General features: G+C 40.7%; 1 protein-coding gene across 1 annotated transcript; it reads left to right on the forward strand.

Annotated features, from left to right (window-relative positions):
* The first annotated feature begins 215 nt into the window (after nt 1-215).
* On the forward strand, nt 216-8811 carry LOC308123260 (serine/threonine-protein kinase SBK1). The gene is made up of 5 exons (XM_080485668.1): nt 216-528; nt 5346-5490; nt 5570-5772; nt 5870-6031; nt 6663-8811. The coding sequence occupies exons 1-5, from the start codon at nt 523-525 to the stop codon at nt 7275-7277; spliced, it is 1131 nt and encodes a 376-aa protein (XP_080341794.1). The 5' UTR covers nt 216-522; the 3' UTR covers nt 7278-8811.
* The last annotated feature ends 5469 nt before the right edge of the window (nt 8812-14280 follow it).

Below are 14280 nucleotides of genomic sequence, written 5' to 3' on the forward strand. Positions count from 1 at the left end.
TTTAAGATAAAACTGTAACTAAAAGCCTATCGAGTGGGACCCTTTAATCGGACCAAATCCAAATGCACAGACTGTAACACACATGCTCTCTTGTACACACACACACACACACACACACACACACACACACACACACACACACACACACACACACACACACATGCACACATGCATGACACGTCTCAGGATCCTCCCTGCAGTGCAGCAGCAGCAGCAGAGGGAGGAGGGGGAGAGGAGGGGTAGAGGTGAAGACAGATCAGTTTGGGATAAAAGTTGCAGCAGCAGCAACAGAAGCTTGAAGACACTGAATGAGCCTGACGATCAGTTTATAAAGCTTTTCTAACAACCAGACCCCGTCTGCAGAGCGAGTCGCCCACGGTCCTGAGCTGTAGGTGGAGACGGGATTCAGAGCGGAGGATTTCCTGACAGGTGCACCTGCCAGACGGAGAGCAAGACATAAATTCATCTGGAACAAGTTCTTAACTGGGGATCAACTGTGTTGAACCGAACCACAGCAGCAAAATGACAGTAAGTCAAGCTGGTGCAGGATTTGCTTCATAACGAATATAAGAGTCATTGTGCCTATTTCATGGGGGAAAACAACATAGAGCTGGTTGAATTGATCGTGCATGAAGTATATTTTCATTCACATGAATTGATTAAACGTCGTCTTCTAAAAATAGTATCCTTCATAAAACCTGATCAAAGTGATTTCAGTGGATGAACGGTGCAATAGAAAATCTCAGACAAATTTATGCATCACCAAATCAGAACCACCAATATGCAAAGACAGTGGAAATCCAGCGCAAATCCAATCAGAATGTCATCAACTGCCTGCCATATTGTGGTGAATGAAGCATTTCTGACAATATACTACATCCAAGACAAATGTGATGTGGTGCAGCAGCAGCTGCAGGTTATCTATCGAGTAACTGTGTTCAGTTGGTTTGCAGCACTGTGTTTATTCCTTATTAATTTAGCATGACTGCTCATTACCTGCTCACGATCAGTATCACTATTTACGTGAATAATTTAAAATGTGCTAGAAAATAATTAATGTGCACAGCATTGTACATGTTTACACTCCTTTGCAAACACACAGCTTCGCACACATCATTAATTTCTCTCTCTCTCTCTCTCTCTCTCTCTCTCTCTCTCTATGAGTGATGCTGATTGACACGCTGACACTCTGAGATGCTGTTGGATTTGACTCGTCTGAACCAGACCTGCACCAAGCATGTCAGCAATGTTACTCTCTGAATATCTCCTTAATCCTTAATCTTGCAAAAATGTGAGCGGCTCCGTATTACATTCCCTCTGCTGGCAAACGTTGGATATTTCCACTGAACATGGAATATGTACTTTCACATTAGAACTGTTCAATCTGTTAAATCAAACAATAAGCAAGAATCAGCCTTATTAATGTCTGCTTTGTCTGTCCCCCCCATTTACTAATAACGTAACACTTGAATCAGCCATATAATCCTCAACATGTATTGTTGCTCTTTCTCATTATTGTCTCCGGCATAGTCGATTTAGATCATCTTCTTTAAACAAACAAAATCCCATTCATTGGTACTTTTTTATGTATAAAGCAGCTCCTGTATGGCCATCCATATTCATCTGTTACTTATTTAGTCTTCTTTGTTATTAGTATTAGTATTAATTAATGACCAGTATCCATGTTAATTGATGAAATTGATTTAGGGGAGACATAGTTTATAACTTGGTTGCATAAAGAAATAAATTTTCAGAAATTAGTTTTAAATTGTTGGCAAATTCTGACTTTACTAACTCAGTTTGTGTTAGGCTGTTCAGAATGACAATGTTTCAGTAATAATATAATAATAATAGTTTGAAATACTACTGAGATGTTTCGAGGTCATTTTCCTCTCAGGCTACTCGCTCTAAATTTGAATTCACACATGGTGGTGGAGGATTAGTGTGTAGACCATATTGCATAACAAAGTGTTCCTCGATCCTCGTCCTGGAGGACGTCTGCCCTGTCATCAGGCTCTGCAGAAGAACCATAACAAGTCATTTGTTTCAGTGGAATGTGCTGGTGCAAGGAAACATCTGATACATGCAGGACAGATGATGAGAGGTGAGAAAGTCCTGGACCAGGATTAAGAAACGCTGATTTAACAGGCTTCAGCGCTGCTGGAAATATTTCATTTTCCTATTAAATTAGTGGCTCAAGATTGAACTACATGTAGTAAACGTTGTATTTTTATATTTTGAGGTTAATAATATGAATTCACTATATTGTAACATCCAGTTGTTTGATTCAAATTAACTTCCAGCACATTAACGTTTCAGTCAACACACAGCAAGGTCCTCTAAACAGTGTACAATTTCACATGACAGCATGTCTATTAATAATTGAAAAGATGTTTTACCAAGTCTATCCAGTAATCCTTTTGGGGAAATACAATCTTGGAAAACAAGGCAGATTTTAACTGCCAGAATAATCTGGAGGGTTCATCATAAAATCTGTCCACTTTAGTGACTCATTTTCTTCTTGGGTGTCCGTGTGAACAAAGCTTCAGAGCTCCACAGTGTCTGTTTGCGGCGCATTCACGGCTCCAAACTGTTTACTAATGAGCTGTAATGAGCTGCTCCGCATTTGGATCTATAGAGTAACACTAAATCCCAGTCTGGGCCTTGAGGGTGCCAGCTGCAGTGGAAACATCCACGCTGCCCCAGACAAAACACAAATCTGTGCGCGTGTGTGTGTGTGTGTGTGTGTGTGTGTGTGTGTGTGTGTGTGTGTGTGTGTGTGTGTGTACACATTACATTACTGTCTTTATGAGAACCATAGACAGTTGTTTTTTTAAAACGTTTTTCACAAAATTTAGACAATGTAGAAACGATGGTCCCTGCAAAGAGCTGTCAAAAACCTCGTCCCTACAAAGCATATGAACCTGTGTGTGTGTTTGTGTGCATGCAAGTCCATGTCTTCTTTTTCTCTCTTTGTGGGGCCTGAAAATAAATCTAGTATCTCCCACAAAGTTTCACATATTGTTTGAGTTCTTCTGTCTTGAGTTGCTATATTTTATTGTACTTCTGGGAATGTCAGTCCGATTGCACACTGACAAGTAGGTACACCTGTCGTTATGGGGAGAGAGATTTCAGGTCAAAAGGTTTCAGGGTCTGACTGAGGTTTGGATTAAGATTATGGTTAGACAAGTAGTTTGTTCCTTTTGTTAGTTAGGTTTATTTAAGTCATTTAAGTCACAGAAATGAATATAATTCACTGCAATGTCCCCAGAAGGCACTGAAACTCAGTATGGTAGAGTTTTTGTCTCTGTGTGAATCCCCTTTAATTTCCCCTTTTAATTTCTCATAGTGCGGTCTGAGACCTATGAAAACGAAAATGTTTTATCCCCTCAGATTGTACATGTTTTTTTCAATGTCAATATGTGATTTTAAGGACTAAGGTTAGAATTACATACTATATTGTCAGGTTTAAAGTGAAGTTTGGGATGGTGAAAGGTAGCGTCTTAGGCTGTTTATGTACACCTGTTTTCCTCTTTCTGGGGAGTTTAAAATGTGAGCGCACAACCCACTTATGGAACCTTGACCGACATTGTTGGGGCTGAAATGTTGGATCCAGGCAAAGCATCTTGTCAGTCACTCAGCACAAGTTACGTTTGTAGAAAAGTGTGTGTTTGTGTGTGTGTGTGTGTGTGTGTGTGTGTGTGTGTGTGTGTGTGTGTGTGTGTGTGTGTGTGTGTGTGTGTGTGTGTGTGTGTGTGTGTGTGTGTGTGTGTGTGTGTGTGTGTGTGTGAGAGTGTGTGTGTGTGTGTGTGTGTGTGTGTGTGTGTGTGTGTGTATTTCAAGAGGCTATTAACAGACATGTTTATAGCTGTAACTCAGTGTTGCCAGCATCACCATAACAACAATCATCACAGCTATGGTTGTGTTACATTTCAAAGAGCTTTAAGGGATTTATTTCAGAAAACACAGCCTTAATCAATGTGTGTGACATCAGCAACTCGGGTTTGAGTCTTGTGACTATTCTGTGGACACATGAAACACGAGGAGCTTGTTTTCAGAAATATCTGCACATAGGATATCTACTTAATTCCAGCTTTTTGAATAATTAATGTGCACATTCTTATCGATCTGTGTGAAAGGAGATGTGAGCGCTCATCCATTTGCTTTTCATAAAATACTTCAAAACAGCGTTACTGCTGTGCATCGACGCTCAAAGAAAAGGGTCATACAAAACCATGACATGAGCGCCTGGCATGAACTATATTGTGAACTAAAAATGGATTCAAACTAAGTCTGTCTGCTAAGATTAGATTTGGAGGTTTCATTTGATCCACTGCATAAAAAAACATGATATGAAATCTGGACTCATACCAATCACAGCTAATAATTTATTTTGAGTGACATCCAGATGCAACATTATCTTGCCCAATAGTTTTAAAATGTATTTGATACCATCATGGTAATAAATAACTATGAGTTACTTTTAGAGATACATTTATTTGCTTTCAAAATACCTGGTAAAAGTAGAAGCACTGATGGAATTCCTTCATTAACCTTTTATAGAGCACTCGTCAAAATACTTGAAAAAAATTATTCAGGGAGTTCAGGGATAGTGTAAATACGTAGATATGTATAAATGATGTACTGACAAGTAATAAAATAGAAGCTCAAAAGAGGCATTTCACCACTTCTAGATGAAAATACTCACTGAATTTCTGTTATTGATTGTCTACACACTATTGAGCACTACTGCCAGACCATATGATAAAATATAAGCAAATACTGTAACTACAGCATAAAATTGGGCCAATAGATAAAATAAAAAAAAAGTCACATTGTGATATTGATTAATTCTATCTGCTCAGCTTACACTCAATAAGCCAAACTAACTTGAAATTCAAACCATAATCGGTGAGGGAGTGGTCAATTACCAAAGCAAGGGGTAAACCATCATAGTTTCACCTATATCCTTAAATGTATAATATTATAATCTAGTGAACGTGAAGTCAACATTTGTACTGAAACAAACGATAATAAAGTGGGAAGTTGCCAAATGCTGTAAAATTTCAAATAAAGGGTTGCTTAATTGACAGTCGCTCAAAAATACTCCTAAATATAAAGTAATAGTAGTAGTATTTAATGGACACTTGTCCAGCTGTCTCTTTTCTTGAGGAGACACCTTTACAAGTAGGGGGAAATGTGTCACTCATCATTTGTGAGGACTGGATGATTGTGACAGAGCAGGTAAAAGCATCTTAAGACTGCTGGAGCATTAAAGACGTCCTGTAAACAAGAAGTACAGTAAATTTACCATTCACTGCAGTAATCTGTGACTGTGTGTGCAGGCTGCCATAAAGCTTCTGGATGAAATGTGCCATCTGACAGCTCAGTCTCTGATACCAATGGACACATCAGAGCACTTCAAGGTTGTAAAACTTCTGGGTGAAGGCTCGTATGGAAAGGTCATGTTGGCTTTACACAGAAAGCGAGGTGAGTGAAACTGCCATGTTCAGTATTGCTGCAAGTCATCAAAACACAGATCTAAGATGCTTTCTGTCTGATTCTGCAGGCACGCCGATGGCTCTGAAGTTCTTCCCTCGTGAGTCCACGTCTCTTTTCTCCTTCCTGAGAGAGTATAACCTATCTCTGTCATTCTGCACACACCCATGCCTGACGAGAGCTCTGGGAATCGCCTACTCCACGCCGTCACACTACGTGTTTGCTCAACAGGCCAGCCTCTTTGGTGATCTCTACGACGTGATCCTGCCTGAGGTACGTCGACATTTCACCTGAATTACACGACACACACTGAACCCGCTGAATATGTCTTAGTAAGAATCAATCATCCCCTCCCTGGTGTGCTCTCCAGGTTGGTATGGAGGAGGACTGCTGTCAGCGGGTGGTGGCACAGCTTTGTGGAGCGCTGTCCCACCTGCACTCGCTCGGTTTTGTCCACAGAGATGTCAAACCGGAAAACGTCTTCCTCTGCGATTCTGCCTGCCGTTGGGTCAAACTGGGAGACTTTGGCATGGTCAGTACGAGATCCAGCAGGTTGAAAAGACACAGCTGCTCTTGCTTTGTTAGTGTAGCTTAGATATGCACTAATCAAAGTGACCAGCAGGACTTGGAGAGCGCAGTGTCCCTCCTGATGAACTGTAGACGTTCATAACAAGTAAAGCAGCATAGATTGTTGAGGGTAAGGGATTAATTATTGTCTGCTACTAATTTAACAAGCGTATATCAGTCCTTCCTTCAGTGACGTCCAGTCTGTTGTTTTCCAAGTTTATTAGGATTCACTTGTGGTATTGTGGTGAGTATTACTGCCTCAGTGCCTTTATGTGTGTCCTCCAAGTAACTGATGACTAATTTGGGAGTATGAGGTGGAGTGGGCATTTGTCACCTCAAATTATAATACTCAAATATAATGTTTCTTTCATTGTACAGGCAACAGTTGTTGACATTCATTGAAATAAATTAGTTTAATGGTAATAAAAAATAAAATAGTAACAGAGCTGGAATAAAATGTCTCCTTTACCCTTTCTTTACTTCACTGATTTCAATTGAGAAGATTAATCTGCTCAAACAATTCAATTAGTGCCATATTAAAATGTGTTCAGCACATGATGCCAATCAAGTGCCAATTCAGTGTTTATTTCCTCCAGGTCAAGGCAACAGGGACCAGAGTCCCGGAGGTCTGGTACAGCTCTCCTTACTGCTCCCCAGAGGCTGAGATTGCTCGAGGAAACCAGGACAGCTGGAGCAGCATAAATGACGAGGACGGAGGCTTTAAGAAGAATGAAGAGAAGAAGAAGGCTAGAGTTTGGGGGTCCGTGGAGCCCAGCACAGACAGCTGGGCACTGGGCATCCTGACGTATGCCATGCTGACCGGCAGCCACCCTTGGGCTGAAACGGCAAGCAACTGCCGAGCATACCTGAAATACAATGAATGGTTTGACAGATGTAAAGGCGCCAACGATGAACTCGACGTGTGGGCCGAGCCAGAAACTGATTCAAACCAAGCAGGACCGAATGAGAAGGAGAACTTCCCTGTAGCACCACAGTTTGCATGTTTCACCCCGCTGGCTTGCTCCTTCCTCCAGTCGCTGCTTGACCCGAGGCCAAAGCTACGCAGACGACCCGAGGACGTGCTGCGTTTCCTCGGAGGGGATTGGATAAGAGAGATTGAGAGGCTGAGGCTAGAGGAGGAGAGGAAGAAGGGTAGAGGGAAAGGTGCTATCAGAAACATGAAAGACATGGAGGGAAGAAGACAGCGATAAGTAAATACTACATCACAAAAGAAAAAAAAAGTGGTGGATCAACTATATATTGATAGTCTCTTTTATTTTTGCAAACATTTTAAGAGTTCAGGTCTGTAATTTGCTGAGGAAACCTGAAATGAATTGCTATATTAGTAAGACTGCAGCAAACCTTTTTTTCTAAATCCTGTGCCATTATAATTTTGCTATATTGTCATTTGGGGCGGTGGGCATGATAACAAGACATCCGAGTCCCAGTTTACATGTCACTCTTTTCAAGTGAAAGTGGTTAACTTTCACATGTGCACTATCAGTGGCTCATCAGCACTAATACTGGTGGATTAAATGCAGCTGTTTTTGCTGTTCACTCTTATAAATTGAACAGTTCTTATCTTAGGAAATGTAAATTTTACAGTTACTGCACCATCGTCTGAACCATTGAAGACACATTTCGTACATACACCAGATACTGAGGGGGCCTTTACCATTGTACGTCAAAGAAAGGCTAAAAGGTGCCTGCATGTTTGCATCACTATTGACTTTTCTGAATCGCAAATGTAAAAACAGTAACACTCGTTCCCGTGTTGGCAGAGCCTGGTGATGCCACATTGCACTTTCAGAATTTGTCACAAGCCTCCGTCATGATTCTTTATCACATCAAACATGAGTTTGACCTCAGGTTTCCCAGATAATACCAAGTTGTATCTCGACTGAACAAAGATTTGGAAGAGAAATCAAGCAGTGATGGCGGGTGGTGGATGGAAGGGAATTATACAGTCACCTCCCACATGTTTAACCTCTTCAAACATTAGGAAAACAGCTTTGTGAAAAAATCCCCCTTGTTAAATGGAAACAACACGGTTTATGGGAAATCGGTTTTTTGGGAAAATCTTGTGCTGTGGGAGGTCAGCAGCTGCTCCGGCTTCTTAAAATAAAATGAAAGTGTTTACAAAACAAATCCTAAATATCAGATTAAAATGAACTTGGGGAAATGGTGTATCAGCTGTAGTGTTGGTGATCATCAGTGTTGAGCGCTGCAATGCTATCGTGTCCTTGTAAAAGATACTGTCTTGAGCACACGGCCTCTATATTTGTCTCTACGCTCCGCAGCGTATTATACGTAATCGCAGGCTATGAACTGGATATAGACTGCAGTAGTGCCTTGTCATAAACCTGTCTGAGGTCAAGTTTAAAAGGACCACACTGGGGGTTTTCTGAGCTTTAGAGGATAAAAAAAACCTACGTAAAGTTGTTTTTAAAAGCCTTTTGGTCCAAGTCCACATTTACATATTAAAGCTCTTTAAGTAACACATATGCTTTACTGAGGTAGAAGGAATGAGCATGTCAGTTTTATCAGATGTGATTATTGTATTACAGCTGTTAACTTTTTGTATCTAACTACAAACTACATATTCTGGCATTTTGTATACTTTGTTTCTTATAAGCTATAAAACCTTTAAGACTTACTTTGATATGTATGAAGCTGTATCTATGGCACTGATATTTCATGCGTATGAAGTAAACTTTTAATCTAATAAAATCACTTTTTGTCGGGATTCTCTGTTTTTCATGAATGATTTGGTGTGAAGCAACCTCAGCTGTTTGAATCACATGTCAGTCACGTCCTTGTAAGATTATACACCAATATGACTAGATTAGGCACAGGCACACACTGAGGGGAGACCATCTGGAAAGCATTCCCAGGTGTTTTCAGAAATAGACCTCTTGTCATATATTTGATTCTACAACCTTTCAGCACCAGGTCTGTGCCACTGCTCACGGCTCCAATCATGCCTCATCTTCACTGCCCCGCCAAGTCACACTCCGGGTACATTTACTCCAGCACGTACTGGAGGCCGAGGGACATTTGTGACACTTTTCACATTTCTGTATCAATGTCTTAAACCTCTTTTAAGCTCTTGACGACAAATTTGATACCGAATAGTTGCATGCGTCTGCGATTAAATGTCCGAGCTGTTGTCGCTGCAGCACAAGTAAGAAAAATGGAAGGAGTGAGCAATATCTGTGTTTCTTGTGTGTGAAATAAGGGTTGAGGAGGTTCGCAGTGGATCAGGTGAACTTGTTCAGAGATTTACAACAGTTTCCAGCCTCGCCCACAGTGGATACTCAGCGTGCAGGAGGCTCTCAGATCACAATGAATCTCCCTGGAACTGAACATGAATCAATAACTGACGCTGCCTGACAAACTTCCCAAAAATCTGCTTCACTGGTTGCATACATGCAGACCAGCTGTGTTTTTCAAGTGTGCAGTGTTGAGGTTTTCCAGTGCAAAAATAATTATATCTGCTATAGGAAAGTCCATCAACCTTATATGGCTCCTTCATCTGCACATTTTCATTCCAGCACCAGAAGACAGTCCCTCAATATACACAGTACATATTTATTTCATTTGCAGGCCTCGTGTTCAGGTTTCTTCATTCACACTTTCTTAGTCTCTGTTTCTCAGACTGAGAGGGTGTGAGAGCTGGCTACTGTATGGCTTGTTTGCCAAAAAAGTATTTGATCTCTGGCCCTTCCGTGGAAAAGGGAAAGTCAGCAGCATTTAAAGGGTGAGAGGAAGGTGAAGTCAGAGAGAGAGCAGGAGCTGCGGTCGACCACAGAGAGCTGAACCGCTGCCCAGGCTAATAAAAACTGCAGTCGTAAATAACAGGCAGAGGTGAAAACAAAAAACAAAACAAAAAAAGCTGCTGCAGGTTTAGTTGGTTCAGACTATCTAGGGATAAAAAACAACTCCTGAACACAGATCACTTCTGTCTTGGACTTGTCCAGGACATACCCGACCTTTCATCCAGCGTCGGCCCAAACTTCAATAATGTCTGTGAACAGGAGGGATGAATGGACTTCCTGAATCCCGTCTCTCCCCAAAGGAGCAAACGAGTTTCTCTTTAAACGTGTGAGCCTGACAGAGTTTTCTACGTGCAGTTTGCATGTTCTATACTTATACCTAAATATTTGTAGGTTCCTACCTAAAATCTGAAGACTTGTTATGGTAAAATTCTGACTTTAAATTGGTTGTCAGTGTGATGTACAGACATCCTGTTCACAGTTTATAACAAAAAGGTAAACGCATGTGTTTTAGACAATGCAAACAAATTAATAAGAATTATTATCTTTAAAGTATAAGAAAAAATTTACAAATATTTAGCATTGCATAGCAAAAAAGAAAAAAAAAGGCCTAATCAGTGATGGATGGATGGATGGATGGATGGATGGATGGATGGATGGATGGATGGATGGATGGATGGATGGATGGATGGATGGATGGATGGATGGATGGATGGATAAGGCTGACTGAAAGTTTATTGTTTGTACAGTGATATTTTATGTTTTAATGACTAAGTCTACTAATGAAAAGGCATTGCAGCTAGAATAGAAAATTAACTGTTGTTGAACGATGAGGACTTGTTCATGCCATTTGTTCCTCTTCCTGAGGCCTCACTGGCCACTCTGCATATTGATTCTATTCACACGTATTCTGTTTCATCAAATGATATCCCATAAATCCATTTTTAGTCACTAATCTGACAGAGGTTTGCTTGTGAAATCCTTCCCCAGTCATTTGGGCTAAGGCATGTCTGTAAAAGCTAAAATCAGAGCCGGTTTCCTCGGTTCCTGGAAAGCAGGCACAATGAAATATATAACATATACATTATAGCAATGTGTTTTTTAGATTGGCTGACAGAAGGCGAGATGCAGGTTTGACAGAACACTAACCCACTGCCTTACACAGTAACTCTCCTTAATATTTCCCTAAAAATTTATGTTTAGTCATTTTAACCTTTGATCCTTTGCCTCTCTGTCACCTCACCAGCTCTTAAATTATCTTAACGTCCAGTGACATGTTAATCTAGTGTCTACCAATAGATACTTTATGTATAAATAAAGACTGATAGTTAGACAAAGAGATCGTCTATGAGGACGAGCACCTTTGAGGCGTCTCAGGAATCCTCTTGTGCCAAAACCAATTAGTTCGCAAGCTCGTTAGAAGGAAGACAGTTTGATTTGAGTTTCACACTTGCAAAGTCCGAGGGGCTTGAGGACTCTGGCCGGTGGCCCGTTAACTATTCCCATCCAAGCGTCTCTCATGACATTTCACCTGATATCTTGCACTAAAGCTATGTGCCTTAGGTATGCTTGGATTGTGCAACACGGAGTGTCACCATGTATATTTGGCTGACAAGCTAACAAGTTGGTGCTTTACAAATAGTTCATGTAATCCAGAGGAAGTAATTTAAAAAAAAAGAAAACGTTTGAGGGACATTACAGAAAGTTAACAGATTCCAGAAAAATCTGGTCATTAAACTGGCGAGAAGGGAAGTGAGAAGTTTCCACAAAGTAAAATAAAGCAGAGCTGTTATTGCAAGTATTGTGCTGCTGCCTTCAAGGTGCCTGGAAATGCTGGAAATTTACTCTAAAATGCATTTAATAGCCAAATCTCCCTGGAGACTCTCCATTGGCCGCATGTGTGAGTGCATCAGTATGACTGTCCTGTAACATCGTACCATGTCAGTTAATTACAACTATCAGGTTAAACTTTAACGACATTATTCTGGTCAAATAAAGTTTAAGAAAAAAAAAGGTCTTGTGCAGTTCTGCTCTGAATGAAGCAGAGATAGAAGATTAGTGAATGAACGGATGGGCGGATGAGCTGACCAGTTCACGTTCATGTCTGTGTGTGGCAGCAAAGTAAATCACTGCAGTAGTATTCTTGGCAGGAACTCTGCTGGCTGGAAGCTCGGTTTGGATGTGAAGGAGGCAAACAGATCTCCCGTTATGGCTGCATGTTGTTGTCTGACTGTGACGCCTCCTCTGGGCAGCAGTTCTGAATTCTTGTCATGACAATCCCCGAGCCAAGCAAAAAAAAACAAAAACCTACATGTCAATTTATTTTATGATGTGCTGATGGGCGTAACTTTGAAGGTGATGCGGGGCTAAGATTAGACTTATGTGACCTCAGTAATGTTTTTGGGCAGCTGGCCTGTCAGACCGTCTTTTCAGTCAGTGTCTGAGTTGCTTTACAAATATAATGCAATCAATTTGAAGCAATGATTGCAGATTTAAATGTAGGTCATCTGGCATGCCATTCAGGCATGAAATTGTGATGACTCCTTTGACTTCTCACTCTTCCTTTCGCAAACACTAAGCGATGGACTCCACGGGACTCCAGATTCCCGGTAGATGGACTGTAATGACTCTGACTTTTGCTTTGCGCAGCATGAGGTCGACGATTATAGGACCAACTGCCATGGAGACATAATTAATGAAGCACCAGGTGAGGCATCACATTTATGAGCATTGCCATAAATTATGACGTTGACAGCTGAGTACACAAAGCTTTTATTGACATTTAAATACGTCAGATATGAAAAAAAATCACACATTTTACAACAAAGACTCCCATTTTATATCGAAGCATTTAGCGTTGGGTGTATTGTGGAATTTGTATGTGTGTGAGTTAGAGAGAGTTTTGAATTCGATCCCTCATTACTGAGCTGCTGATAGATGGAAAGCTCTCTGGGACGGGAAACCGAATCTTCAGTTTGAAGGCGGAGATATCAAGTGTATTAAAAGTCCAGTATTTCCCTGTAGTTAAAATCGAGTTCATTAAAACGAACACATGCGGTGGTGTGTTGGCGGGACGCTGGTGTGGGTAACAGAGGAGCAGCTGATGCATATCAAGAAGCTCAAAACTGTAAATACACCGTAAAAAATTAAAAGTAAGTTTGACAGCATGAGAGGAAAATCGAATGCCTTAAACCATTTTGTTTATGAACTCTCACTCTCTACCTGGACGTGTCGGTCTTTGCTCCACTTACAAGTTTGTCATGTCAAACAAATCATGTTGGCAACTTTTGTTTCTACTTCAAATGTAAGACGCATCTCGCTTTAACCCTTTATTAACCCTTTACCAGGCATGTGACCACTTCTTGTAAGTGGAGGTTTGTCCTCTTTCAAGCATACATCCACTCTGTCTAGTCACATTTGGGCTTTTTTTGTCAGAAATCCCACATTATATTTTCAGATAGTAGGACTCAGTGACATGAAGCCTATAAATTCACAACATTTTCAGCGAGAAATGGTCAAATCTGTGACTTTAGCCTGTTTTAATAATTTCCAAAGGATTTTTGTTTATATAAATTGAATGCAACGATGCTAATTTAAGTCTCAGGGGTGAAAGAGGTCTTGGATTGTGTTTCAACAACTGTCTGTGGTTAAAATCCCTCAGTATTTCTATTGAGTCCCCTATAAAGGGTCAAACACAGAACTCTAAATAACAGTATTTTTTTACTTTTATTGAGTAAATGTTTGTATTTGCTCTCAAAACAACCCAGGAAACTCCCAAGAAGCCCCAACATACACCAGTTTCCACTGCTCCTGTAGGGGTTCAGATGACTGGCTATGGCTGAGGAGGAAACTAATAAACATGTGGCTTTTGGCATTTCTTTAGCGTAGCGGTTAAGACAAATGACTCTCGTACCGATGGGACTGAATGCAGAGCCAAATTCAAGATCAGTCAAAAAGGTGGCCATTAAAATGTACCTCGGTACCTTAAATAGCGACGTTAAAGCAAACAAGAAAAACCCAAACAGATGGTTAAAGATGGGCTGGTAACTTTTACCCAGTGTCAGCTGGGATCGACTTGAGCGCTCCTGAAATCCTGAAGTGGATAAAGAAACTTTAGAAGATAGAGAAGTGAAGTCATTTACTCCACATCACTTGCTATCAAATTCAGTCTCATTGTATATGTGTGTGTTTAATACTGTTTCCAATGTGTGAAGGAAACCATTACATTACATTTGATTGATCAGTTTCACCGCACCGCCAGCCTTTTGACTGGAGGTCACAGATTTGATCACAGGTGGAGGAATTGAGACAGCGACGCTTTCCACTGGTAAGAAAACTCTTTGAGCAATTCCCAACAGGTTCAAACAGGACACGGCGTTCCTCAAAAAGAAAACCCAAACAACACTAACGTAGAGGTTGTTTGAACTCCTATATGTAA

This window comes from Lipophrys pholis (genome assembly GCF_963383615.2).
Source record: "Lipophrys pholis genome assembly, chromosome: 17".
Lineage (NCBI taxonomy): Eukaryota > Metazoa > Chordata > Actinopteri > Blenniiformes > Blenniidae > Lipophrys > Lipophrys pholis.